This window comes from Doryrhamphus excisus, chromosome 4 (assembly GCF_030265055.1).
Source record: "Doryrhamphus excisus isolate RoL2022-K1 chromosome 4, RoL_Dexc_1.0, whole genome shotgun sequence".
Classification (NCBI taxonomy): domain Eukaryota; kingdom Metazoa; phylum Chordata; class Actinopteri; order Syngnathiformes; family Syngnathidae; genus Doryrhamphus; species Doryrhamphus excisus.
In genome coordinates, this window is record NC_080469.1 from 25,821,648 (window position 1) to 25,847,918 (window position 26,271).

The 26,271-nt window shown below is 42.7% G+C and overlaps 2 protein-coding genes across 5 annotated transcripts; one reads left to right on the forward strand and one right to left on the reverse strand.

Annotated features, from left to right (window-relative positions):
- Positions 1-2: 2 nt before the first annotated feature.
- Positions 3-23,514, reverse strand: LOC131127885 (ral guanine nucleotide dissociation stimulator-like). Of its 4 annotated transcripts, none has more exons than XM_058070202.1 (18): positions 22,729-23,514; positions 12,824-13,128; positions 11,750-11,824; positions 11,394-11,587; positions 9,849-9,973; positions 9,538-9,753; positions 9,353-9,456; positions 9,185-9,269; positions 8,761-8,838; positions 6,028-6,114; positions 5,911-5,943; positions 5,701-5,822; positions 5,541-5,636; positions 4,203-4,404; positions 4,049-4,123; positions 2,636-2,905; positions 2,449-2,563; positions 3-2,379 (listed from the first exon to the last, which is right to left on the reverse strand). In XM_058070202.1, the coding sequence occupies exons 1-18, from the start codon at positions 22,747-22,749 to the stop codon at positions 2,204-2,206; spliced, it is 2,379 nt and encodes a 792-aa protein (XP_057926185.1). In that variant the 5' UTR covers positions 22,750-23,514; the 3' UTR covers positions 3-2,203. The 4 variants fall into 4 exon arrangements, with proteins under 4 accessions (XP_057926185.1, XP_057926183.1, XP_057926184.1 ...); XM_058070200.1 differs by lacking the exon at positions 22,729-23,514 and adding an exon at positions 18,997-19,274; XM_058070201.1 differs by lacking the exon at positions 22,729-23,514 and adding an exon at positions 18,422-18,505.
- Positions 23,515-23,548: 34 nt separating this feature from the next.
- ptgesl (prostaglandin E synthase 2-like) lies at positions 23,549-26,271 on the forward strand. The gene is made up of 7 exons (XM_058070221.1): positions 23,549-23,891; positions 24,571-24,759; positions 24,836-24,891; positions 25,072-25,224; positions 25,310-25,510; positions 25,670-25,787; positions 25,866-26,271. Exons 1-7 carry the CDS (start codon positions 23,601-23,603, stop codon positions 25,992-25,994), a joined length of 1,137 nt encoding a protein of 378 aa, XP_057926204.1. The 5' UTR covers positions 23,549-23,600; the 3' UTR covers positions 25,995-26,271.

A 26,271-nucleotide genomic window follows, 5' to 3' on the forward strand; every position in this document is an offset into this window, starting at 1 on the left:
TTTCTAAAAATGGCGTTAAACATTGTTAGAGCCCCGCAGATATGAGAGAACACCCCATAGCCAACTTTACACTCTTGTTTACACTACAATTCGAGACAGTCGCGAGCTAGCAAGCTAACTAACTCATTTATTTATTGTCAACTTAAGCCAAAAACCTAGCACTTTATGTAATTTCATAATAAGATCTGCAAAAATAGGCAACAGAGAGACAAACGAGCGTTTTATTCTTTTATAAACTTTTATGTTTATTCATATATACATTAATATATTAATCTATAACCAAGAGAGGAGGGAATGTACAATGCAAATGAAAAGCTCATATATACAAATCAATAAATAAAATCAAACATCACCTGGGACGTGTGTGTTCATTCTTGTGTTCTTGGGGGGGCGGGGGGGGGGGGGGGGTAGTACTAAAAGAAGAGACTGCAAGTTAGAAAAAGGTTGTCTATCTTTTTGTTAGTTCCGATGGAAAAATGGCACCCGAGCATGGCGGAGGGCAACAAAACACACATCAGAGCACCACAGGGGCCTCATCACCATGGAAACGCCGGCTAAAAAAAAAAAATCCACAACTTTTCAACATCACACTTAATCCCCAAGTCTTTTCATCAGTTTTTTTTCCCCGGACAAATGTAAAAAAAAATAAAAATAAAAAATCCAAACTGTAATTTGGCACCTCCGCTACTCGCCGTGCCCGTCCCGACCACACGGGCGAAGCGTCGAGTGTTCACAGTGCTGGACGTGGGGCAGAGGGTGGAGGCGGGGTCACGTGATCTGCTCGTCACCGCGTGGACTTGCCGCCTCGGACCGCGGTTCATTCGACCATGGCGACCATGCGGCATGCGCGACTAAAGAACCCAAGCAAAAAAAAAAAAAAAAAAAAAAGGCAAAAGATGGCGGCAGTGGCATCAGGCCAACGTCTTGTGGCAGTGAAGACAACATAACAATCCAAGCTGGTGCTTTTCCTACATTTCCCATAATGCATCAGCCCACTTAGCAATGTTTCACCTCCGCCCCAGAGGACAAGACACGCCTTCTTTTGGGAGGCTTCGGCCGCCATGTTGGAAGAACTTCCTCAGAACCTTGCTGCATCTCATAACTTCTTATTAAATTAGTATTTTTTATTTCAGAATTTGGATTACCGTCTCGTCATTTTTAATTTTTGTAATAACTTCTATTTAAACTCAATTTTGATTTTTTAATCTCATAATTTTATTTTTTTAATCTCATAATTTTAATTTTTTCATAATTTTAAAATTTTAATCTCATTTTAATTTTTTATATAATTTTTTATTTTTTAATCTCAATTTCAATTTTTAATCTCGCAATTTAAATTTTTTAATCTCATAATTTTTTTTCTCATATTAAATTTTTAATCTCAATTTTAATTTTCAATCTCATATTTAATTTTTTTTATCTCATATTTTTTATCTCATAATTATTTTTATCTCATAATTATTTTTTATCTCATAATTTAAATTTTGTATCTCATAATTTAATGATAAATCTCAATTCTGAATGACAAAATGTATCTAATAATCGAATACTTTTTTTTAAATTTGATCTCGCAATTTTGACTTTTGTCTCATAATATCAACTTTCAAATTGTGTACTTTTTACCTCAAAATAATAATCATAATAACAAAAATAATAAATAATCTAAATAATAATAATATAAATAATAATAATAATGCCTTTTAGGCCATCATGTCAACATTCCATCAGCTCATATTTGAATCCCATAAAGATGAGATAAAGGGGAGTGGTAAGTAAGAACTGTAGTGATTAATGTGTGTGTGTGTGTGGGGCGGGGGTTGAGGTACGGGAGGTTTTCCAAGATGGCGGCGGGCGCACGGAAGCGGCCGATTGGCCCCCTGGAGAGGGAATTAGCAGCACCGTGGTCAGAGCGGAGGAGAGGCCAATCTGTACAAAGTCTTGAGAGGGAAACGCCGTCGCCGGGGCTCCGCCCACCCTCGCTCCATGCGACTCCGCCCAACATTGGACATCGCGGCGACACATTCAAACTCCCGAGGAACGGTTTCTGTACACTCCACGCCGGGAAGGGGTTTGGGGGGCGGGGGGGCGAGCACGTAAAAAGTGCGTGGCTTGGAAAATGTCCGCCATGTAAACAAAGCCGCCAAGACTTCCTGTCGACGCAGCAAAGGTCGCCGAGTGCTTGAGGTGCTCCTTAAGGCGCTCTTCAGAAGATGCCCTTGGCGATCTTCAGTCCCTTCTGCTTCATGCGAGGCAGCGTGGAGCTGGCCACCGTCTTGGCGCGCGCCGCCCGCGCCGGCCCCCGCTTCTTCAGAACGAAGTCGTAGTTGGCGCTGGAGTTCATGGCGTAGAAGACGTTGGCGTTGTCCGGGATTCGGAGCTCTGTGGGATGAGAAGAGGAGTTTGGGGTGGGGCGGGGGTCCTGGGACGACCGGGTCAACAAGATCTTACCTTTGTCCTCAGAGATCTTCTGGACCAGCTCGTAGTCCTCCGTCTTCTCCCGCTCCAGGTTGTGTTTGATCATGGCCTTCCTGATGACGACCGGCGTCTTGTCTTGGCTGGTCACCTGAAGAGACACAGTGTCAGGGGCCCGAAATGACTGTGGGGGGGTCCGGTGGGGGCGTCCCCACAAGCTCACCAGGATGCTCTTGTACATGTTCCCGTTCTCCACGTCCAGGCTGACCCGGATGATGCAGCAGTCGTCCACCTGCTGGTTGTAGAGCGGCAGCGACAGCGTGGAGTAGTTGGACACGGCCGACGCCGAGCGCTTGTGCGAGCGCGAGGAGGCCGACAGCGGCGTGGACGAGGACACCGAGGACGACGACGCCGTGCTGGAACCCGAGGCCGAGCCCGAGCTGGAGCCCATCCCGGACGTGTCCAGCGAGGACAGGGACGTGCACTCCCAGAACTGCAGACGGGCGACAGGCGGGGCGCTCTTTTAGGGGGCGTGGCACAGGCGCTTGGCTCTGGCCCCGCCCCTCATCGCAAATTCTATATTTGTAATATTTATTCACTTTTACCCGGCCTCATTCTCCTAAAATAAAACTATATTCTTTGCTTTATTTTTTTCTCATAATATTACAAATTAATATTTCTTAAAGTATATTTTAGCACATTTTCTGTCAATATTATGACTTTATTCTCCTAATATGTCATCTTTATTTATCGCTAAATTATTTTCTATTTTTGGATTCTACCACTACTTCAACTTTCTTCTTATACATTTACAAAAATATATATTCTACAATATTTATTTTTCTTTAGCTATTTTTCCTCTTAATATTAGTACTTTGTCAGGATATTATTTTGTTTTATTTTGATATTTTTCTGCTAAAATTGCATCTTTTTTATCGTTAGAATATGATTTTTTTCTCTTAATATTTTGACATTATTCTGCTAAAATTGCATCTTTTTTATCGTTAGAATATGATTTTTTTCTCTTAATATTTTGACATTTTTCTGCTAAAATTGCATCTTTTTTATCATTAGAATATGACTTTTTTTCTCTTAATATTTTGACATTATTCTGCTAAAATTGCATCTTTTTTATCATTAGAATATGACTTTTTTTCTCTTAATATTTTGACATTATTCTGTTAAAATTGCAGATTTTTATATCCTTAAAATAAGACTTTTTTCTATTAATATTTCAACATTATTCTGCTAAAATAGCATGTTTTTTTATCATTAGCAGGACTTTTTTCTCTTAATATTTTGACATTATTCTTATAAAATTGCATCTTTTTTATCCTTAGAATATGACTTTTTTCCTCTTAATATTTTGACATTCTGCTAAAATTGCATATTTTTTAATCCATAGAATATGACTTTTTTCTCTAATATTTTGACATTATTCTGCTAAAATTGCATATTTTTTAATCTATGAATATGACTTTTTTCTCTCAATATTTTGACATTATTTTGCTAAAATGATATAATTCTATAAAACAAGGCTGTTTTCCCTCATAATGTAGCCTCATCCTGCTGCCACAAGTAGATTGCAGCCCTGCGGGAGACACCAAGTCCAGGAAGGAAGGGGGTCTACATTTACCGTGGAGGCGGTGTCCGCAGACGGAGCGTCTCTTCCCAGCGCAGAAACGGAAAGTTTGACGGAAGGCGTGGACGTCTAAAACCAAACACAAAGCGTCAACGGCAGAAGGTGCGCCGGCGCGGCGCGGCGCTCACGGGGGCGGGGTCCTCCTCACCTTCCTCTCGTGTCCCTCCGGGGAGTCGGACAGGAAGCTGGCGTTGACGTCCTCCAGGTCCGACCCGCTGGAGCTGACCGAGGTGACGCTGAGGGCGTCGCCGCTGTCCCCGCCGCCTCCTTGGTAGGGCCTGAAGTGGGCGTGGTCGAAGGACTTGGAATGAGAGCCCACCGCGCCGGAACCGCCTTCCGCCAGCTGACGACTGCAAACATATTAAACATAATAAATACAAATCATAAAAAAAACTTCAAATTGTTTTTAACTTAAAATATAAATATAATAAATTTGATAAAATATTCATGTAAAAACTGAATTAATAAAAAAATGAATTAAAAATGAAATTGGAAAATATGTTTGGAAACGACTCAAAATCGGCTCAAGAGCTAAGAAAGATTATTAGAATCTTTAATAATTATTTATAACTTAATAATTATATGTAATAAAAACATTTTAAAAACGAATTAAATGATAATAAAAATGATTGATTTTATAAAAAAATTTAAAACTTTTAACTGTCGAAAAAATCTATAAAAAATGAAATTATCTTAAAATAACTAATTAAATAATAATATATTTCACAAATATTTTTATAACACTAAAACGCCTACAAATTATTCATTTTGTGTTAAAAATGTCTCGGGAAATACGTTTGTCTGTGGCCTTGTAAAATTGTTTTTAAGTTAATTTAAATACATTTAAATCAGTCAAAATATTTAATAAAAACATTGTAAAAATGAATTAAAATATATTGATTTTAACTTCATATAAATACAATAGTTAAAATAAGTCATTAAAAATGATATACTGTTTGATTTGTTAATGTTTTAAATTGTTTTGAACTTAAAAAATACATATTTGAAAAAAGATATCTGTTAAGATTACATTTAAAAAAATTAATTAATTAAATCATTTTTATTTAAAATATTTGTGAAATATTTTTGGAAGGACAAGAAATAATATAAAGATATACAAGATACAGAAGAAAAAAGATTTTGAATTAATTAAATGTAATTTTAAATTTTAATTTTAAATTAATTTTAATTGTTTTTAATTTAAGATATTTAAATCAGTACAAATACTGAAATATTAGTATATAATAAAAAATAATTAAAAAAAAATGTAAATATTGTCAAAGATAATAAATCAATTAACAAAAATTTTATTTTTTAAGTAAAAAGTGTTACTGACGAGTATTACTTAAAACGAAGCGGTGGTCGCAATCCACCGCCTTTTTCTGGTCTTATCGGCTACGTTTGGAGATGCTAACACCGAGGCACGCATCGCTCTTCTCCACGAGCAGCGGGTCCCGGGACCAATTAGTGACGGGATCAGACTTACTCGCTCCAGCGCTTCATGATTCCTCCGTTCTTCTTGGCCCGCAGCGTGTTGCTGGCCGACTCGGACAGCGGCTCGATGTCACAGGACAGTTGGTAGCTGCGGAAACAGGAAGAGAGTGTCGGCGTCCGGAGAGGAGAATGTTTGGAGCCGCCGGGCTCACCTCTCGGCCTCGCTCAGCTTCTCCACGCCGGCGAACCACTCTCGGAAGTGTCCGTCCTGCGTGAAGCTGTAGTTGTTGGAGGCCAGCTGCAGCAGTTTGATCTGGGCGATCACCTCGAACTCCTGCACACCGCGACAACACACTTCGCACACTTCGCACACTTCACACAGACCACCGTCTTTGCAGGGGGAAAAAAAAAACGACACGCACCTTTCTTCTCTTCTCGAAGTTGATCAGACCACCCTGAAAGACACACACACACCTCCTTGACTGACAGCGCCACAGCTTCCTTACACACGTGTCACATGGCGCTTCATTGGTGCCCACCTCCGTGTAGTCCTTCATGGCCGTGTCCATCATCACCAGGTCCGTCAGGAAGGTCCCCAGGTAGGGAATGGTCCCCTGCATCACTCCCTGACGCCGGCGAGAAGCACCGTCAGATCACCTCACGCTCCATTCCCGCCCCCCCCCCCACGCTCACGGTTCAATTAGCACATGCGCACTCCAACACTCATTGAAGGACTTAAGTGTGCGCTCGTGCACCCGTAAGAAAGTGCAAGTGCAAGTGTAAAAAAAAAAGTACGCAGAAGTACTTAAGCGCACTTATGCAATCACAAGACTAAGTGTAAGTACACTTATGCACTCTTACATAAGTGTGTGAACTCATAAGCTTTAGTATAAAAGACTAAGAGTTAAGTTTGAAATTGTGCACTGGTGCACTCAAAGTGTGCACTTAAGCAATCACAAGTAAAAGAAGTGTGCAATTGTGCACTCAAAAGACCAAGTGTAAATACACTAAAGACTAAGTGTGAAAACACAGGTGCACACTTGGGCACTCATGCACCCTCAAAAAAGTAGGCAGAAGTACACTAGCGCACTTATGCTATCACAAGACTAAGGGTGAGTACACAAGTGTGCAATTATGCACTCTTACATAAGTGTGTGAACTCATAAGCTTTAGTATAAAAGACTAAGAGTTAAGTTTGAAATTGTGCACTGATGCACTCAAAGTGTGCACTTAAGCAATCACAAGTAAAAGAAGTGTGCAATTGTGCACTCAAAAGACCGAGTGTAAATACACAAAAGACTCAGTGTGAAAACACAGGTGCACACTTGGGCACTCGTGTGAACTCATAAGGTTTAGTATAAAAGTACATACACAAAGTATAAGTTTGAAACTGTGCACTAATGCACTCAAAGTGTGCACTTAAGCAATCACAAGTAAAAGAAGTGTACACTTATTTTACTTGAAAAGTAAAAAGACTAAGTGTAAATACACAAAGTGTAAGCTTGAAATTGTGCACTGATGCACTCAAAAGTGTACGTTTAAGTACACAAGTGTGCACTTTAGCAATCACAGGTAAAAGAAATGTGCAACTGTGCACTCAAAAGACCAAGTGTGAATACGCAGGTGCACACTTGGGCACTCAAGTACCCTTAAAAAAGTGCAAGTGTGCACTAATGCACTCAAAAAAAGTATGCAGAAGTACACAAGCGCACTTATGCTATCACAACACTACCTAAGTAGTCAAGCGTAAGTACACAAGTGTGCATTTGTACGCAAGTGTGTGAACTCATAAGCTTTAGCATAAAAGACTGTGTGCACTTAAGCAATCACAAGTAAAAGAAGTGTGCAATTGTGCACTCAAAAGACCGAGTGTAAATACACAAAAGACTCAGTGTGAAAACACAGGTGCACACTTGGGCACTCGTGTGAACTCATAAGGTTTAGTATAAAAGTACATACACAAAGTATAAGTTTGAAACTGTGCACTAATGCACTCAAAGTGTGCACTTAAGCAATCACAAGTAAAAGAAGTGTACACTTATTTTACTTGAAAAGTAAAAAGACTAAGTGTAAATACACAAAGTGTAAGCTTGAAATTGTGCACTGATGCACTCAAAAGTGTACGTTTAAGTACACAAGTGTGCACTTTAGCAATCACAGGTAAAAGAAATGTGCAACTGTGCACTCAAAAGACCAAGTGTGAATACGCAGGTGCACACTTGGGCACTCAAGTACCCTTAAAAAAGTGCAAGTGTGCACTAATGCACTCAAAAAAAGTATGCAGAAGTACACAAGCGCACTTATGCTATCACAACACTACCTAAGTAGTCAAGCGTAAGTACACAAGTGTGCATTTGTACGCAAGTGTGTGAACTCATAAGCTTTAGCATAAAAGACTGTGTGCACTTAAGCAATCACAAGTAAAAGAAGTGTGCAATTGTGCACTCAAAAGACCGAGTGTAAATACACAAAAGACTCAGTGTGAAAACACAGGTGCACACTTGGGCACTCGTGTGAACTCATAAGGTTTAGTATAAAAGTATGAAAGTGTACATACACAAAGTATAAGTTTGAAACTGAGCACTAATGCACTCAAAGTGTGCACTTAAGCAATCACAAGTAAAAGAAGTGTACACTTATGCACTCTTACATAAGTGTGTGAACTCATAAGCATTAGTATAAAAGACTAAGTGTAAATACACAAAGTGTAAGCTTGAAATTGTGCACTAATGCACTCAAAAAAAGTACACAAGCGCACTTATGCTATCACAACACTACCTAAGAAGTCAAGCGTAAGTACACAAGTGTGCATTTGTACGCAAGTGTGTGAACTCATAAGCTTTAGCATAAAAGACTGTGTGCACTTAAGCAATCACAAGTAAAAGAAGTGTGCAATTGTGCACTCTAAAGACTAAGTGTTAATACAGAGGTGCACACTTGAGCACACAACAGACTAAATTAAAACTACACAAGTGTGCACTCGTCCACTTAAAACTACTGTGCCGAGTGTACGTGCGCAAGTATGTGCTCAAGAGACTTAGTGTTAAGTGCACACATGCACTGAAAAGAGTAAGTATGTACGTAAGTGTGTGCTTTTGTGTACTCAAAAGACTAAACCCAAGCACAAAAAGTGCACACTTTTGCACTAAAAAGAGTAAGTATAAGTACACAAGTGTGCACCTGCGCACACTAAAGACTTATTCATAGACCAATCACAGGGCTAAAGATTATATGTGTGTGTGTGTGTGTGTGGCAAAGGTGAAGGTCCTGACCAGGTCTCTCTGCTGCTGGTGTCTCCTCTGAGCCCGTTTGGGGTTGATCTCCAGGGTGGCAAACTTGGAAGTGCCCTCCTGAGAGCAAAGACACAAAATGGCGGCCGTCATGTCATGTCATGTCATGTCATGTCATGTCATGTCAGCAAAGCAAGCCCAACCCCCGCCACCGCAGATGGATTGTAGCCCTGTGGGACTGGAAGCGGCTGCTAGAAACTGATAGAGTGAGGTCACGGCCGGGGGTGGGGGCTGGGGTGGGGGTGTTCCCCCGAGTTATCTACGCCGACCAGAGGGGGCCTCCATGACGTACAGGGAAGGGGGCACAGGGGTTTCCCCCTCACACGGCTTCAAGATGGAGGCGGGCCCGGCTGGCCCCCGAGCACGCCCCCTACGTTGATCAGGACCAGGTCCTCCCGAGTCTCACCTTGACTAGCAGCTCTCGGCTGAGCGAGTAGTTGTTGTCGTCGGAGAAGATCTCAGAAAGCTCTCTGAAGGTGCGGAAGCTCTCCCTGTAGGCCAAGGAGAAGGTGATGACTTAGAAGAGCAACGTTTGAGATGTTTGAGGACGGAGCGGCGACCCGACCCGACCCACCGAGAGACTTCCTCCCAGGTCCTCTTCAGGCGGTGGACGGCGTTGCACTGCAGGGCGGAGAGGATGGCTCGTAAGGACGAGAAGTTCTTCAGGATCCGACACTCCTGAAAGGCAGCAGAAGGAGAAACAGTTGAAAAAAAAAGAAAAGGGGGCGAGGGGGCAAGGGGGCGAGGGCGTGTCCTGACCCGGGCCACGTCGATCCACCTCTCCAGCAGGCGAGCTCTCTGGTTGGCCTTCAGCGTGGGGTTGCCGAGGCAGGTGGTGATGACGCAGTTGGTGACGGAGTTGAACTGGGCCACCGTGGCCCTGATGGTGGGCGCCAGGTGCTCCTTGCCCTTCTTGTCCCGCTGGGACCAGATGCCCCCCAAGCAGTGGTACGGGACCACCTTCTTGAACAGGTCCTGCACGGCCAAACAGGAAGGCGCGGAGGTCACATCAAAACACGAGGCGACGCCAGGAGCGTGCCTGGGACGCGAAACGGAAAGGCGGCGCTCACCGCATCCATGAGCGTGAACTGCTCGGCCACCATGATGGGGTCAAAGGACAGGAAGCTGAAGGCGGGGAGCTCGTCCTCAAAGCCGCTCTCTTCCTGCGTGGCGAAAGGACAGCCCATGTGGTCCCCTGAGGAGAGAAGACACACCAATGACCTTCTCTTATTATGTCTACTATATTGGATAATAGGACTGGAAAGGTGACTATAGGGGTGCTAGTTCATGTCTAGAGGGCTCTAAAATTGCAAAAATAATTATTTCAAACATAGATTATGTCTTATTTTCTCTTATGTCTACTATATTGGGGAATAGGAGTGTAAAGGTGACTATAGGGGTGCTAGTTCATGTCTAGAGGTCTCTAAAAATTGTGAAAAAGTTATTTCAAAGGTCTACTATGTCTTATTTTCTCTTATTATGTCTACTATATTGGGCAATAGGAGTGTAAAGGTGACTATAGGGGTGCTAGTTTATGTCTAGAGGGCTCTAAAATTGTGAACATTATTTCAAAAGGTCTATTATGTCTTATTTTCTCTTATGTCTACTATATTGGAAAATAGGAGAGTAAAGGTGACTATAGGGGTGCTAGTTCATGTCTAGAGGTCTCTAAAATTGTGAAAATAGTTATTTCAAAGGTCTATTATGTCTTATTTTCTCTTATTATGTCTACTATATTGGAAAATAGGAGTGTAAAGGTGAATATAGAGGTGCTAGTTTATGGCTAGAGGGCTCTAAAATTGTGAAAATTCTTATTTCAAAGGTCTATTATGTCTTATTTTCTCTTATCACGTCTACTATATTGGTAATAGGACTGTAAAGGTGACTATAGGGGTGCTAGTCATGTCTAGAGGTCTCTAAAAATTGTGAAAAAAGTTATTTCAAAGGTCTATTATGTCTTATTTTCTCTTATTACGTCTACTCTATTGGGTAATAGGAGTGTAAAGGTGACTACAGGGGTGCTAGTTCATGTCTAGAGGGCTCTAAAATTGTGAAAATAGTTATTTCAAAAGGTCTATTTTCTCTTATTATGTCAACTATATTGGAAAATAGGAGTGTAACGGTGAATATAGGGGTGCTAGTTCATGTCTAGAGGTCTCTAATATTGTGAAAGTAGTTATTTCAAAGGTTTATTATGTCTTATTTTCTCTTATTATGTCTACTCTATTGGGTAATAGGAGTGTCAAGGTGAATATAGGGGTGCTAGTTCATGTCTAGAGGGCTCTAATATTGTGAAATTAGTTATTTCAAAGGTCTATTATGTCTTATTTTCTCTTATTATGTCTATTCTATTGGGTAATAGGAGTGTAAAGGTGACTATAGGGGTGTTAGTTCATGTCTAGAGGGCTCTAATAATGTTTCAGCCTGTATTTAGAAGGTTGTACAACAGGTTTTCTATGTCTTCATTTGTCTTATGTCCACTATATTGGGTAATAAAAGTGCAAAAGTGTGACTAGAGGGGTGTTACTAGTGGGCTTTCTGCACGAAGAAAAGGTGAGGTTCCACCACGGTGTGTTTCTGACGCGTCAACGAACCGAAGCGGAGGTCCTAATTACCGTCAGGGTCAGGCTCGCACTGCTGCCGGCGGTGGAAGTGAGCCAGCAGGTTGCGGGCGCGACGCTCCAGGTCGGAGCCGGGGAAGTGGAGGTGAAGGTAGGACAGGAGCTGGTGCAGGCAGTCGTAGTTTGGAGGACTCCAGAAGTCCTCGGAGTACTGGTCCAGCCAGGCGCCCAGGATGGACGACACCGTGCTGTGACGGAACATGAACACGTATGTAGCCTAAATACGGCGAGGCTTCAGTCATTTGAGGAATGTCTGAAGCGGCGTTCTTCTTTGGGACAGAGCCCCAAAGAATCAACTAGCTGATAAAGACCAAGGTGAAGGTGTCGGTGAAGGACGGCGAGTGGCTCACTTTCTCAACTCGGTGCGCTCGTCCTGGGAGACGCGATGGGCCGCCGCCACTGGAACGTTCTGGAGCCTCGCGTACCTGCGAGAGAGGACCGACGACAACATTGGCGTTAAAATCTGAGCTGCCTTTGGTTACTTTCCTTGCAGTGCCACAATGCTCCTCTGGGGGCGACAGTGAGCAACGAAGATCCTTCACGCAAGATTTTATTAGATGAAATTAACTACAAAATAGCTACATTTTTATTATTTAGAATATTATTAAATATTGTATTTCCTTTATATAAAGACACTTTTATTATTTAGAATATTATTAAATATTGTATTTCCTTTAAATAAAGACATTTTTATTATTTAGAATATTCTTAAATATTGTATTTCCTTCAAAATATACATATTTATTAGTAAGAATATTATTAAATATTGTATTTCCTTTATATAAAGACACTTTTATTATTTAGAATATTATTAAATATTGTATTTCCTTTATATAAAGACATTTTTATTATTTAGAATATTCTTAAATATTGCATTTTCCATTATATAAAGACATTTTTATTATTTAGAATATTCTTAAATATTGCATTTTCCATTATATAAAGACATTTTATTATTTAGAATATTTTTATATATTTTATAATAATATATACATATCTAATAATATATTTCCTTATTTAAAGGAATATTCTAAATAATAAAAATGTAGCTATTTTGTAGTTATATATATATACACACAAGCAATTATGACAAAACAAATAAATGCAGGTATTTCTTTATTTTTAAACATACTCTACTGTAAATATAAAATGTGGTAAAAAAATATTTATAAAAATATTATGATTGTTGTCAATTTTTCCAATATTTGTTGCCAAATCCAATTTAAAAGTATTATTTATTACTGTTATATATCTGAGATTTTCTCATTGAAATGTAAATAATTGATATTGATATAATATAAACTATGCATTATGATATTTTCTATTCGAATAGAAGCATTACTACTAAATTCGCAGCCTGTGGTGGAAGCCAGTTTGACGCCCCTGCACGAAGCTGTCCCACACATACACACACAGGTGCGTACCTGTTGAGCAGGAGGTCCAGCACCTGCTTGGTGGTGGCGAAGGAGCGGTAGGTGCAGAGGAAGATGGTGACGTAGGTGGAGTCCTTGCCCCGGAAGGCCGTCACCATGTACTCCACCAGCCTCTCCAGCGTGCCCGCCTTGATGGTGCGGACCTTGCAGGTCTCGTAGAGACTCAGGGCCGAGTCCGTCTCCACGCCCAGCCATCGCTGCCCCTTGCTGGACGAGTGGTGGAGCTGCACCTTCCTCAGCGTGATGGTGAAGATGGCGTCGTCCTCCACCTCCTCGCCAATCTCCTGCGTTGAGCTCTGGTAAAGACACGGAAAACTTAGAGAAGACGAAGAACGCAGGGGCGCTGCCCTACCCATCCATCTATCCATCCATCCACGAGTCTATTTTCTCTGATTATGTCGACCATATTGGCTCATTGGAGTGGAAAGGTGACTATAGGGGTGCTATTTCGTGTTGAGAGGGCTTTAAGCGTATTTAGAGGGTTGGATTATCAATGTATTATTTTAAAAATATATTCATATTATAATTTATATTTTATATACAGAAAAATGCTATATATTTTGTACTTTATTTTGGGTTTAGATAAAGTAAAAAAAGATTTTATTTTCCAACAAATATTTTTAGATATTATAATTGTATTTATAATTTCATTATAATTTGTTTTATATATGTGAAGTAAAAAAAAGTTATTTTTATAATTTTTACCTCTCTTTATAATTGTAACAATAATTTTTACATTTTAACCTTAATTTGTTAACTTTAGATTAAGTAAAAAAAATTACTTTGATAAGTTTAGTTGTAAGATAAATATAACATAATATAAAATATAAATTTTTGTATGCTAATTTTATATTTACATTATATTAAGTAAATAAATATGTCTAATATTTGTAATTTGTATTATTTCTTAGATATGTTTTTACATTAGATTGAATTAAAAAACATATTTAGAATGAGTTACCACGGAAACCATGGCATGATGAGCTACAAGCTGAGGCGCTTTATCAGGCGCCCACAAATCCCGTTCCCGGACACGCCGAGCTCGCTATTCATCAGCCATTGCCACGGCGACCGCAGCCTTCCTTCCCGCAGAAAAACACATCAATAGCGTGGAGGGGCTCGGCCACGGGCAGACGGCAGACAGATGGCCACCGCCAGTCACGTGACCAGACCACGCAAACCAAGCCCTCTACACTGGATCACGACACATGTGTGTACGTGTGTACGTGAATGGATAGACGTGATTGTATGACGTGTGTACGTGAATGGATAGACGTGATTGTATGACGTGTGTGCGTGAATGGACAGATGTGATTGTATGACGTGTGTACGTGAATGGATAGACGTGATTGTATGACGTGTGTACGTGAATGGATAGACGTGATTGTATGACGTGTGTACGCGAATGGATAGACGTGATTCCATGACGTGTGTACGCGAATGGATAGACGTGATTGTATGACGTGTGTACGCGAATGGATAGACGTGATTGTATGACGTGTGTACGCGAATGGATAGACGTGATTGTATGACGTGTGTACGTGAATGGATAGACGTGATTGTATGACGTGTGTGCGTGAATGGATAGACGTGATTGTATGACGTGTGTACGTGAATGGATAGACGTGATTGTATGACGTGTGTACGTGAATGGATAGACGTGATTGTATGACGTGTGTGCGTGAATGGATAGACGTGATTCCATGACGTGTGTACGCGAATGGATAGACGTGACGTCTGTACGTGAATGGATAGACGTGACGTCTGTATGTGAATGGATAGACGTGACGTCTGTATGTGAATGGATAGACATGACGTCTGTATGTGAATGGATAGACATGATGTCTGTATGTGAATGGATAGACATGATGTCTGTATGTGAATGGATAGACATGATGTCTGTATGTGAATGGATAGACATGATTCCATGATGTGTGTACGTGAATGGATAGTCATGATGTCTGTAAGTGAATGGATAGACGTGATTGTATGACGTGTGTACGTGAATGGATAGACGTGATGTCTGTCCATTGTCATCATCATCATCATCATCAATGTGAGATGAAGAAGCGGCGCCACAAAGCATCTGTGTCAGCAGTAACCAGATCCATAGTGTCTAATGGGCAAACACTTCATACCCCCCCCCCCACCCATGTGACCACACCCACCGTGTCAAGTGACGTCCGGCGGGAGGCGAAGAAAGGCGGCGGAGGAATCCCCTCAGCAGGATTATCTCTTAGGTAATAATGTTGTTGGGGGGGGGGGGGGTCAACTAAAATGTCCTGTTTTGCCAAGTGACGCAAACATAACAAATATGTAGGACAGCCGAGGAGGACAAACTGGTTTGGATCGGCACAGTGAGGCCCACAGAACACTTTGGTGGGGACCACCGGGACCACCGTGAGCCCAAAGGACACAAGTGAAGACCTCTCACTCTGATGCTTTTTGGCAACACCAATTCCAAACACAGCCGACACCCACATAAGACAGTTATTGTTGTTAGCTATTGGTAGACGTCAGTAGTACAGAATACCGATCTTGCTGATCAAAGCTAGTCCATCCACCCATCCCGTCCCATCCGTACCTCCCGCAGAGGCAGGTCCGGGTCCAGATGCGTGAAGCTGTGCAGAACCACCGGGCTGCTGTTCTCGGACACGTCCAGCCTCACCGCGTCCCAAACGTTCGGCGCCCTCCACGACGAGTCGAACATCTCGGACCGCGAGAGCCCGTGCGGAGCCTTCCGTCACCGCAGCGGGAGCCGCGCGTCGGTCGGCTTCGCTCGAGCTCCGAATCGCTCCGCCGTCTCGCTCGCGTGGTGGCGGCCAGCTAGCTTAGCTAGCCGGCTAGCAAGCAGGCTGGCTAGCAGAGTGTTTACGGGAAGAGTGACTCAGGCTGGGGAGGTTGCTAAGCCACGCCCATAACGGCCTGATGCCTTTGTTGCCGTCGGACAATGACATATTCAAGATGAAAGGAGCCTATTTAGTCGCTACCGAGTACATTTCGTGGTCCAGTCAGTTCAAACGAACACCCCGCTAAAGCTAAAAGCTACCACCAGTACACGATTAGCGCGTAACCTGTATATACTCCATTGGTACAAACACATAGTACAAGCCCCCAGTGTGTCCCTGAAGGCAGCATCGCTTTCTCCGTACAGAGTGGCCATTAAATATTAACACTGTATAAATTTAATTGATCGTATTCATTTGTTTTCAATAATAAATCAAATCCACTCACAGTTTAACAAGATAACAAGCTAAAACCAGATGTTGCTCTTCCTCCTTTTACAAAGCCGTACATGACGAAATGTAGTCTTTTGTCATCATTCATGACCGACTGACACATTACCGCCACCATGTGGTCGGAAGCTGTACTGTAGCTGTGTTGTTGTTTGTGTTCACTATGGCAGCAGCAGACGCCACATAGTCACTTACTGTACTGGAAACACTCGCATATAACTCAGAATTAGGACTTCATTCACGGAATATTATCACATTTCCCTCAACCTAATGTTCCAAAAACACCAACTTTATTGTGTTTTGTTTGTTTCTCATAATATTAGTTGGTTTAGGATGGTGAACAAACGCCTGTTACTGATCTGACGTGTAACACTGCCCCCTGGCGGCCCAGCGTTGCACAGCAAGTCCGGAGCCACAGAAACAACAAACTTTTGACAGCAGATGTTGAAGGAAAACATCTGGAGCTGCAGCTGGGGGGTAAATAAAACAGCAAAAGCATTTGGGTCGATTAGTTCACTTTTGGCCGAGCACTTCTTCTCCCCCTCTCCAATAAGCCCCGCCTCCTGTCAATCAGCGGCTCCCCGCCACATGAGCTCACGTCCATGAAATCCACTGGAGAAAGGCAAATATCACATGAGGCCTGAAACATTTGGCTAGCATCTGTTGAAGATCAATAGAAGGAGACGCCCCCCCCCATCCCACTCGAATGGGAGGCTCCTTCTTGCACAGTAATTCTTATGCTCCCAACCAGCATCCAGGAACAGAGGGTGCCAAAAGGTTCAGTTAAAGAAGGGGTGTCTAAATCGCAGCCCGGGGGCCATTGGCAGCAATAAAGAATAACGTCTAAATATGAGGAGAAAAATGTATTCCAACAAGAAAAAAAACTCAAGCATGAATGAAGCATAACCTCGTCATATTGTGAGGAAAAATAATAATAATAATGTCATTTTAGTGGCATGGAACTCAATTAATACAGAAAAATTGGTTATTTTAAAAGTCTAAATATTATGAGAAACAATCAAAACAAAACAATTAGGTTACGGAAAATGTTTTACGGTTACACAAATAAATAAAAAATATTACATGAATAAAGTCAAAATACTACACAAATGAAGTCAAAATATTACATGATTAAAGTCAAAATATTACACGCATAAAGTCAAAATAGCATGTGAATAAAGTCCAAATATTACACAAATAAAGTCAAAATATTACACAAATAAAGTCAAAATAGTACCTAAATCAAGGCAAAAATGTACACAAATAAAGCCCAAATATTACACAAATAAAGTCAAAATATTACACGAATGAAGCCCAAATATTACACAAATAAAGTCAAAATATTACACGAATGAAGTCAAAATATTACACAAATAAAGTCAAAATATTACACAAATAAAGTCAAAATATTACAAAAATAAAGTCAAAATATTACACGAATAAAGTCAAAATATTACACGAATAAAGTCAAAATATTACACCTATAAAGTCAAAATATTACACGTATAAAGTCAAAAACGTACACAAATAAAGTCCAACTATTACACAAATAAAGTCCAAATAGTACCTTAATGAAGTCAAAATATTACACGAATAAAGTCAAAATATTACCTGAATAAAGTCAAAATATTACACAAATAAAGTCAAAATATTACACCTATAAAGTCAAAATATTACACCTATAAAGTCAAAATATTACACGTATAAAGTCAAAAACGTACACAAATAAAGTCCAACTATTACACAAATAAAGTCCAAATAGTACCTTAATGAAGTCAAAATATTACACAAATAGTCAAAATATTACATGAATAAAGTCAAAATATTACACAAATAAAGTAAAAAAATTACACAAATAAAGTCAAAATATTACATGTATGAAGTCAAAAATGTACACAAATAAAGTCCAAATAGTACCTTAATGAAGTCAAAATATTACACGAATAAAGTCAAAATATTACACGAATAAAGTCAAAATATTACACCTATAAAGTCCAAATATTACACGTATAAAGTCAAAATATGACACATATAAAGTCAAAATATTACACAAATAAAGTAAAAATATGACACATATAAAGTAAAAATATTACACGTATAAAGTCAAAATATTCCTGGACTAAAGTCAGAATATTCTGAGAAGAAAATTTCCAAGAAGAAAGTAGAAATAGTTGCCAAACGTAAACAAACAAGGGTAGTAATACGATGAGCAGAAGTATGAAGTAAAGTCATCCTAGCAACATGAAGTTGAAATATGAAAGAAAAAGAGGTCCCAATAATAATAATAATAATAATAATATGATAGAGAAAGCGTGAAGTCATGAGAGAATATCACCAAGGGAAAGCATCCCACCTTCCGTCTTCCTGTCCTGACCAGCAGCCCGCACGTCCAGTGGCTCCAACGCCACATCCCGGCACCGATACATCTGCCGGCGCTTACGAGGCCCCCTCTGAACCCCCTCAGAGATCAGGCCAACCCCCCCGCGGACGCTCTTCTCGCGCGTGTTTGCTTTTTCAGCTGTGTCAACACCACTGGGAAAAAATTAACCCGACGCTAACGGGTCAAAGGGAGCCCGGCGGGTCCGTCCCAGGTGAAGCCGGCAACAACGTGGACAACAACAGCTTGGCGCTGAGAAGCTAAAGCTAAAGCAAAAGCAAAAGCCAGGCGATGAAAGATGTGGGAAGGTCCCTGATGAGCTTTATCACGGCTCCTCGGACGCGGACACGGGCGGTACTACACGACCCCGCACGTCCAAATATCGGGGGGCCGCCCCACACAGTAAGTGGGACCAACATTATGACTGAAGCGGCATCACAGTTTGACACTGGAACAGATGAATTGTATTGACATCATCGTAATGGGTAAGCCGTAAATGAAACACACACACACACAAACGTGGGGCAGGGGGCGTGGGGCGGCGCCCTCACCATGTGGTCCGTGAAGTAGACGGGCAGATCCAACATGCTGCACATCCTGGCGGGCTGAGCGAGCGCTCTGTGCACGTCGAACGCGTCCTCCATGTTGTTGTGTCGACGTGCGCGCCGCCACGGCCTGCACGGATCGATGTCCGCATCCGCGCCCCCCCTCCCCCTCCCCCTCCCAAACCGTTTCCTTCTTCCGTCTCTCCTCAGCTCTTCTGTCTGTCCATCATCTTCTGCTGCTCTTCAGCATTCAAGAGGAACTAGCACGCTTTCCATCCATGGCGCCGTGACTTGTGGGGGCTCTCGCCTCTGCAGCTGCTGACGCCCCCCCCCCCCCCTCCCCCCCTCTCTCTCTCTGTGGGAGACACCTGCTGGAATGGCGAGCGCTGCCTGGCTGCCTTCCCATAAAATGTTTGATGGGTCCTCCTCTGTTGCCATGGCGGCGCTTCGAGGCGTGCCAATCCGATGCAGCATCTACTTCCTGTTTACAGCGGCCGCATTCCATGTCGCCGCAGACAGCTGCTGGTGTTTAACGCCAACCTGTCCCCATTGGACGACAGGACTGTCCCTCAGAGGCCATGCCGTCATGGCGTCATCTCACCGCACAACGACTTGACTCTTATTATAAAAGACGCCAACATCCTTTTAAATACACACCAATTATCATTAGAGACCTCTTCACGTGAAATAGCACCCCTATAGTCACCCTTACACTCCTATTACCCAATATAGTAGACATAATAAAAGAAAATAGGTGTGTAAACCTTTTAAAACACCATTAGAGCCCTCTAAACATGAAGTAACACCCCCAGAGTCACCTTTATACTCCTATTACTCAATATAGTAGACATTATGAAAGAAAATAAGTGTTAACAACCTTATATATACAATTTTCTAACATAATTAGAGTCCTCTATATATGAAATAACACCCCTATAGTCACCTTAACACTGCTATTATTCAATATAAGAGGAAATAAGTGTTTACAACCTTCCAAATACAATTTTCTAACATCATTAGAGCCCTCTAGACATGAAATAACACCCCTATAGTCACCTTTACACTCCTGTTACTCAATATAGTAGACTTCATGAGAGAAAATATGTGTTTACAACCTTCCAAAAACAATTTTCTAACATCATTAGAGCCCTCTAGACATGAAATAACACCCCTATAGTCACCTTTACACTCCCATTACCCAATATAGTAGACATAATAAAAGAAAAACACCATTAGAGCCCTCTAAACATGAAATAACACCCCCACAGTCACCTTTACACTCCTATTACTCAATACAGTAGACATTATGAGAGAAAATAAGTGTTTACAAACGTCTAAATACAATTTTCTAACATAATTAGAGCCCTCTAGACATGAAATAACACCCCTATAGTCACCTTTAAACTCCTATTACCCAATATAGTAGACATAATAAAAGAAAATAGGTGCATAAACTTATTAAAACATGATTAGAGCCCTCTAGACATGAACTAACACCCCTATAATATTTATTCTAGTACATTTTTTTATTGTCCAACTATTTTCTTCTTTTATTGCCATAATATTTAGACTATATCCTCATAGGACGCTCACTTTTCCCACAACTTAATGATCCAAATATTATAACTGTATTCTTTGAAAGAAAACATCTGCAGGCCTGCTGTGCCCCCCCCCCCCCTTTCTTGGTCTTGGTACAGGCGAGCAAAGGCGGCCAAGGCGTGTTTGCGTGAGGAGACAACAAAGCAGATTTACAGTCCGTGTTACACTCGCTTCCTGCTGACTCGGGATGTGCATAGCTGTACAGTCCCGCCCCTCCTGTCGTCACGGCAACATCTGGCCAGGTACAAATGTAAGCGTCTATTTTCACACCGGGCGCCTGATCTCACGTGGCGGCCATGCGTCCGAGCGGGTCGCCCGGGGGAACGCGTGGGAACAAAGCAAGGCTCGAGCTGCGATTCATGTGCAAATGCAGCTGAAACGCATGCAGGGGGCGTCCCGCGGCAGAGTGCTTTTGGAAGGGGGTTGCCGTGGCAACGCGGCCGCACCGCCGACCACCCTCTCTCTCTCGCTCTCGCTCTCTCCATTGCCCACCATGCCTCGCAGCTGACAGACTCACACAGGCCTTGTTTACACTTCCCAAATACACTTTTCAACATTATTAGAGCCCTACGGACATGAAATAACACCCCCACAGTCACCTGTACACCCCTATTACCCAATATAGTAGACATAATAAGAGAAAATAAGACATAGAACACCTGTTTAGAACCTTCTAAATACAATTTTTGACATCTGTAGAGCCCTCTAGACATGAAGTAACACCCCTATATTCACCTTTCACTTGCAGCATGTTCCCCATGCTGCGGGAAAACGTACAAAACCTGTTTATCACCTTCTAAATACACTTTTTTAACATTATTAGAGCCCTCGAGACATAAAATAGCACCCCTATAGCCACCTTTACACTCCTATTACGCAATATATTAGACATAAAAAGGGAAAATAAGACATATAAGACAAAAAAAAGTTGCATACTTTCACGTAGCTCATAATTTTAAGTGTTTTATCTCATAATTATGGCTTTTTATCTCATAAATATGAGTTCCTTATCTTGGAATTTTTAATTTTTAGCTCATTATGACTTTTGATCTTATAATAATGACTTTTGATCTCATAATTAGAACTTTTCTCATATCTATATTCCATATAGTCCCTCCCCAAGATGGTGAGCAGTTTTGTTGACATTACTTTTTTTGCTGTCAAATTCTTATTTATTTTATTATTATTATTATTTATTATAGTAATAATAAATTATGTATATTATTATTTATGATGATTCCGCCTGCCATATAATTTCATGTGGTCACAAAAATATATATATATATACATATGTATTTATTTTTAAATATAGTTTTGTATTATTTATAATATTAACATTAACATTTCTTTATATTATCTCATTAAAGCTTTTATCATAATTTGTTATGATTATTATTTAATATGATTCATCCCACCATATCATTGTATGTGGCCTGCAAAATGATGATGTCAGAGACACTTTTACAAAATATATATTTTAATATTATTCACCAAAAAGTATATTTTATTTTTATTAACTTGATTTTTTTCTTTACTTGTTAAATAGTTATATTTGCCTTATTTTCTTATTTATAATATCACCACAGCTATTTTGTTATTTATTTGTTGTCAATTTTGAGAGAAAAGCTTGATTATTAATAATGACTTTTTATTCATTATGAATAATAGAATAAATAATATTTATTAATGATAAAAAATATTTAAATAAACACAAATTGAATTGAAAAAGGCCGCACGGTGGTCGAGTGGTTAGCGCGCAGACCTCACAGCTAGGAGACTTGAGTCAATATATATTTAGTGTATATATTTCTACAACCATCCAAAATGATGATGTTTGTTGTTTTTCCTATTTCCCAGCATCCCTGAATGCAGCACTTGTACCGTACTTCCACTGCTATCAAAGTTAGCAAGCATCTTTTTCGTAAAGAACCGCCATTAAATGCAGTATAAATCAATACAATTACAATGGGATTCTTTTTTAAACTAAAACAAACATGGCTGATGATGATATTGTAGATTAAAGACAAGGTGGCAGTGACATACGGAGGTCATCGGTGAGGCTAATTAGCAGCAATTAGCCGCATGCAAATGAGCCCAGCCAGGTGTGCACGGAATCAAAATGTCCCTTGGTTGTCTTACCTGTTTTTCCAGCATGATCATTCTCTCAGTGTCATGACCTTGATGGATGTGTTCAGGTGCTCCTTCAGTCGCTCTCCTCTGCTAGCATCCTCATCAGTGGCGGTGGTGGTGGTGGGGGGGGGGGGGAAGCAAAATGACGAAAAACAGCTAGCTTAGCGCCGCAGCCGTCAGGCTCGTCGACAGCAAAGATGCTTTCTCCTTGACACAAATGTCCTCCTCGCCTCCAGCATGTCTCCACATCGGCGGGGAATGGCGTGGGGGGGTTTATTGGCGAGGCAGGGAGGGAGGGGGGGTTCCTAGGTAAGAAAAACAGCCACTAAGCTAACTAGCTAGCTAGCGTTAGCCCGCTAAAGCCAGCGATGATCGAGTGTTTATTTGTCTCCTCCCGTCGTCATCCTCCGGCGCTCCGCCGCCCTCCGAAAGCAAGCAGGCAGGGGGAAGGTGGGCTCCAGCGTCGGGTCTCCACACCGAAACACCGCCTCGCTGCCCGGCATCCCGCTGACGAGCGGTCGCTCTGGCTCGGATGCGGCGATGTGACCGCGACCGCGGATGCTCTTAATGGATGCTGAGTCTCTGCCGAAGGGACCGAAGAAGAATGACAGCCGCTCCCGTTTACGACGCTCATGAACGCATCACACGTAGCACGAGCCGGGCGGCCCCGTGAACTCGCCACAGTTGGTTTCTAATGACAATTAGCGGCTTTCTAATGGCAAGAGTGAAAAACTAAAATATGTAACACTTCAGTTACCGATGAAGGGATCTGGCGTGTCTTCAACCTGTGACGTCACAAACGGGCGGCGCTTATCCCAGCACACTAACTCGGGGTTAATGAGCGCCCATTGTTCCACTCTCGCGATACAAAGTGGGACTTTATGTACACCAACATGGCGGCGGCCTGCACCAGGTCTCTCCTTAAGGTCGGCTGGGCAATGCTGGACAGCCCGGCGGTTCGCCGGCCCGGTTCCGTCACCCACCTCTACCGCAGGGCATACGGCACCGGGTGTTCCGGCGGGACGTGGGGCCGGTCCAGGCTGCTGTCCTCGCTGCGGGGCGGGGGAAGCAGAGCCATGGGCTGCGCCTTTCTGCTCGGCGGCGGTCTGGGTCTGTACCACACTGTCAAGTTGTACTGGGTCCAACAGCACCTGGCCCAGGAACACCATAAGGTGAGACGGAATCAAGACAATAAAGAGAATAATGGCGAAGTGTGGTTTGTAAAAGACATTTTTAAACTAGTGGAATAACTACATGAGCTAATTAGCTTCTGGGCTAACATCGATACCAGTGAGTAGTAGCGCTGTTAGTCTTTGCTAGCAGGTAACACAGCACCTGGCCCAGGAACACCCTAAAGTGAGACGGAATAAAGACAATGATGGCGAAGTGTGGTTTGTAAAAGACATTTTTTAACTAGTGGAATAACTACATGAGCTAATTAGCTTCCGGGCTAACATCGATACCAGTTAGTAGTAGCGCTGTTAGTCTTTGCTAGCAGGTTACAATCGCCATGAATGTGATTGTAGAGACATGTACTTGGTATCGCGAGACAACCGGTTGAGAGTCCGTCACTGAAACAACGCGAGAAAGTGAGTTGCCCGGGAAACGATTGTCGCGCACGAGCCGTATAGCAGCTAGCTAGCTAGCCACCGGGAAAGCTTTTCAACACATCAACATAACATTATAATTTATACGATTGACTTCTTTATAATGGAATATTCAAGTCTTTATCCACAAATGTAACCGTTGAATCAAATAGTTTGTACACTGTATGGAATCGTTGTGGTTTTTCAGTGCTATGGCTAACGATGACGTCCCTCGTCTTGGTCTGAGATGAACTTCCTGTTTCAGGTGTCGGAGGGGGGCGTGAGGCTGACCCTGTACCAGTACAAGACCTGCCCTTTCTGCAGCAAAGTACGAGCCTTCCTGGACTACCACGGCCTGGCCTACGACATCGTGGAGGTCAACCCCGTCATGCGTCAGGAGATCAAGTGGTCCGCCTACAGGAAGGTGCCCATCCTGATGGTGGACGAGGACGTGGTAGGGCGCACGGAAGCGGACATCTTTGTTTTTTTTTTTTAAAAGTCTAATGTCATTTTTTTCTTTTCAACGGCAGCAACTGAACGACTCGTCCGTCATCGTCAGCTCTCTCAAGACCTTCTTAGTCAGCAAGTAAGCCCCACTATTGTGTACTCGGGGTGCTTCCTGCTACCCAGCATGCCTTGCGACACTTGTTGTTGAGTTAACATGGTTGTTATTCCGCCTGGTAGTGGTTAGCATGAGCGTGTTTACTTTGTGTCGGTGACTCCGAAACGGGGGTGTTTTAAAGAAAGGCTAACCGGCGTCCGGCAGGGGGAAGAACATGGCCGACATCCTTCGCTGTTACCCTGAGATGAAGTCGGTGAACGAGGGCGGCAAGGAGGTGACGGAGTACAGCAATAAGTACTGGCTGATGCTGAGCGAGGCCGACACGGCGCTGGTGTACCCGGAGAAAGGCATGCAGAAGTAAGCCTGGGGGGGGTAAGCCCCGGGCCCATGGGGGGCCGGGGGTATTCTCTTGCTGAGCTCCCAGTCTGACCTCCCCGTCCAGGGAGGAGATGAAGTGGCGTCAGTGGGCCGACGACTGGCTGGTGCACCTCATCTCCCCCAACGTGTATCGGACCACCGGCGAGGCGCTGGCGTCCTTCGACTACATCGTGCGCGAGGGCAAGTTTGGCGCCTTCGAGGGCTTCTTCGCCAAGTACGTGGGGGCGGCCGCCATGTTCATCATCGCCAAGAGGCTGAAAAGCCGGTGAGAAGTAGCATTTATTGCACAATAAGCCAAACTATATTGGGTAATAGGAGTGTAAAAGCGACTATAGGGGTGTTATGTCATGTCTAGAGGGCTCTAATGTTAAACTTTGCCCCCACACGCCCCCTCCCTTAACGCCTTATTGGTTGCGAGGTGCAGACACAACCTCCAGGACGACGTGAGGCAGGACCTCTACAAGGCCGTCAACGACTGGGTGGCCGCCATCGGCAGGAAGAGGAAGTTCATGGGCGGGGATTGTCCCAACCTGGCCGACCTGGTGAGGAAAGCAAAGCCCCGATAAATGAAGGCACGTACGGAGACCCAATGTCCTGTGTGTGTGTGGCGTCCCGGGCAGGCGGTGTTTGGCGTCCTGCGGGTGATGGAGGGCCTGCAGGCCTTTGAGGACATGATGGCCAACACCAAGGTGAAGCACTGGTACCGACGCATGGAGGCGGCCACGCAGAACCACCAGGGACGCCACTGACCCAAACGCAGCACGCCAGCCGATGGAGAGAATGACCCGCCGGGACTCGTTACTGACCTCCGGTGGCCGAAAGGGGAACTGCACCTTCCTCTCGTTCCTCATAGTTGGCTTTCCTCCTTGAAATCAAGCTGATAGGTCATGCTGAGCTCTTAAATACGCCGGATGTCACGTGTGTGTGTGGGGGGGGGGGGGGGGTTAAGGTGCGGTATTGGGACACTGCCATCGGATGGCGCTCTCACACTCGAAGCCTTGTGGGAAAGTCATACATTCATGTGCA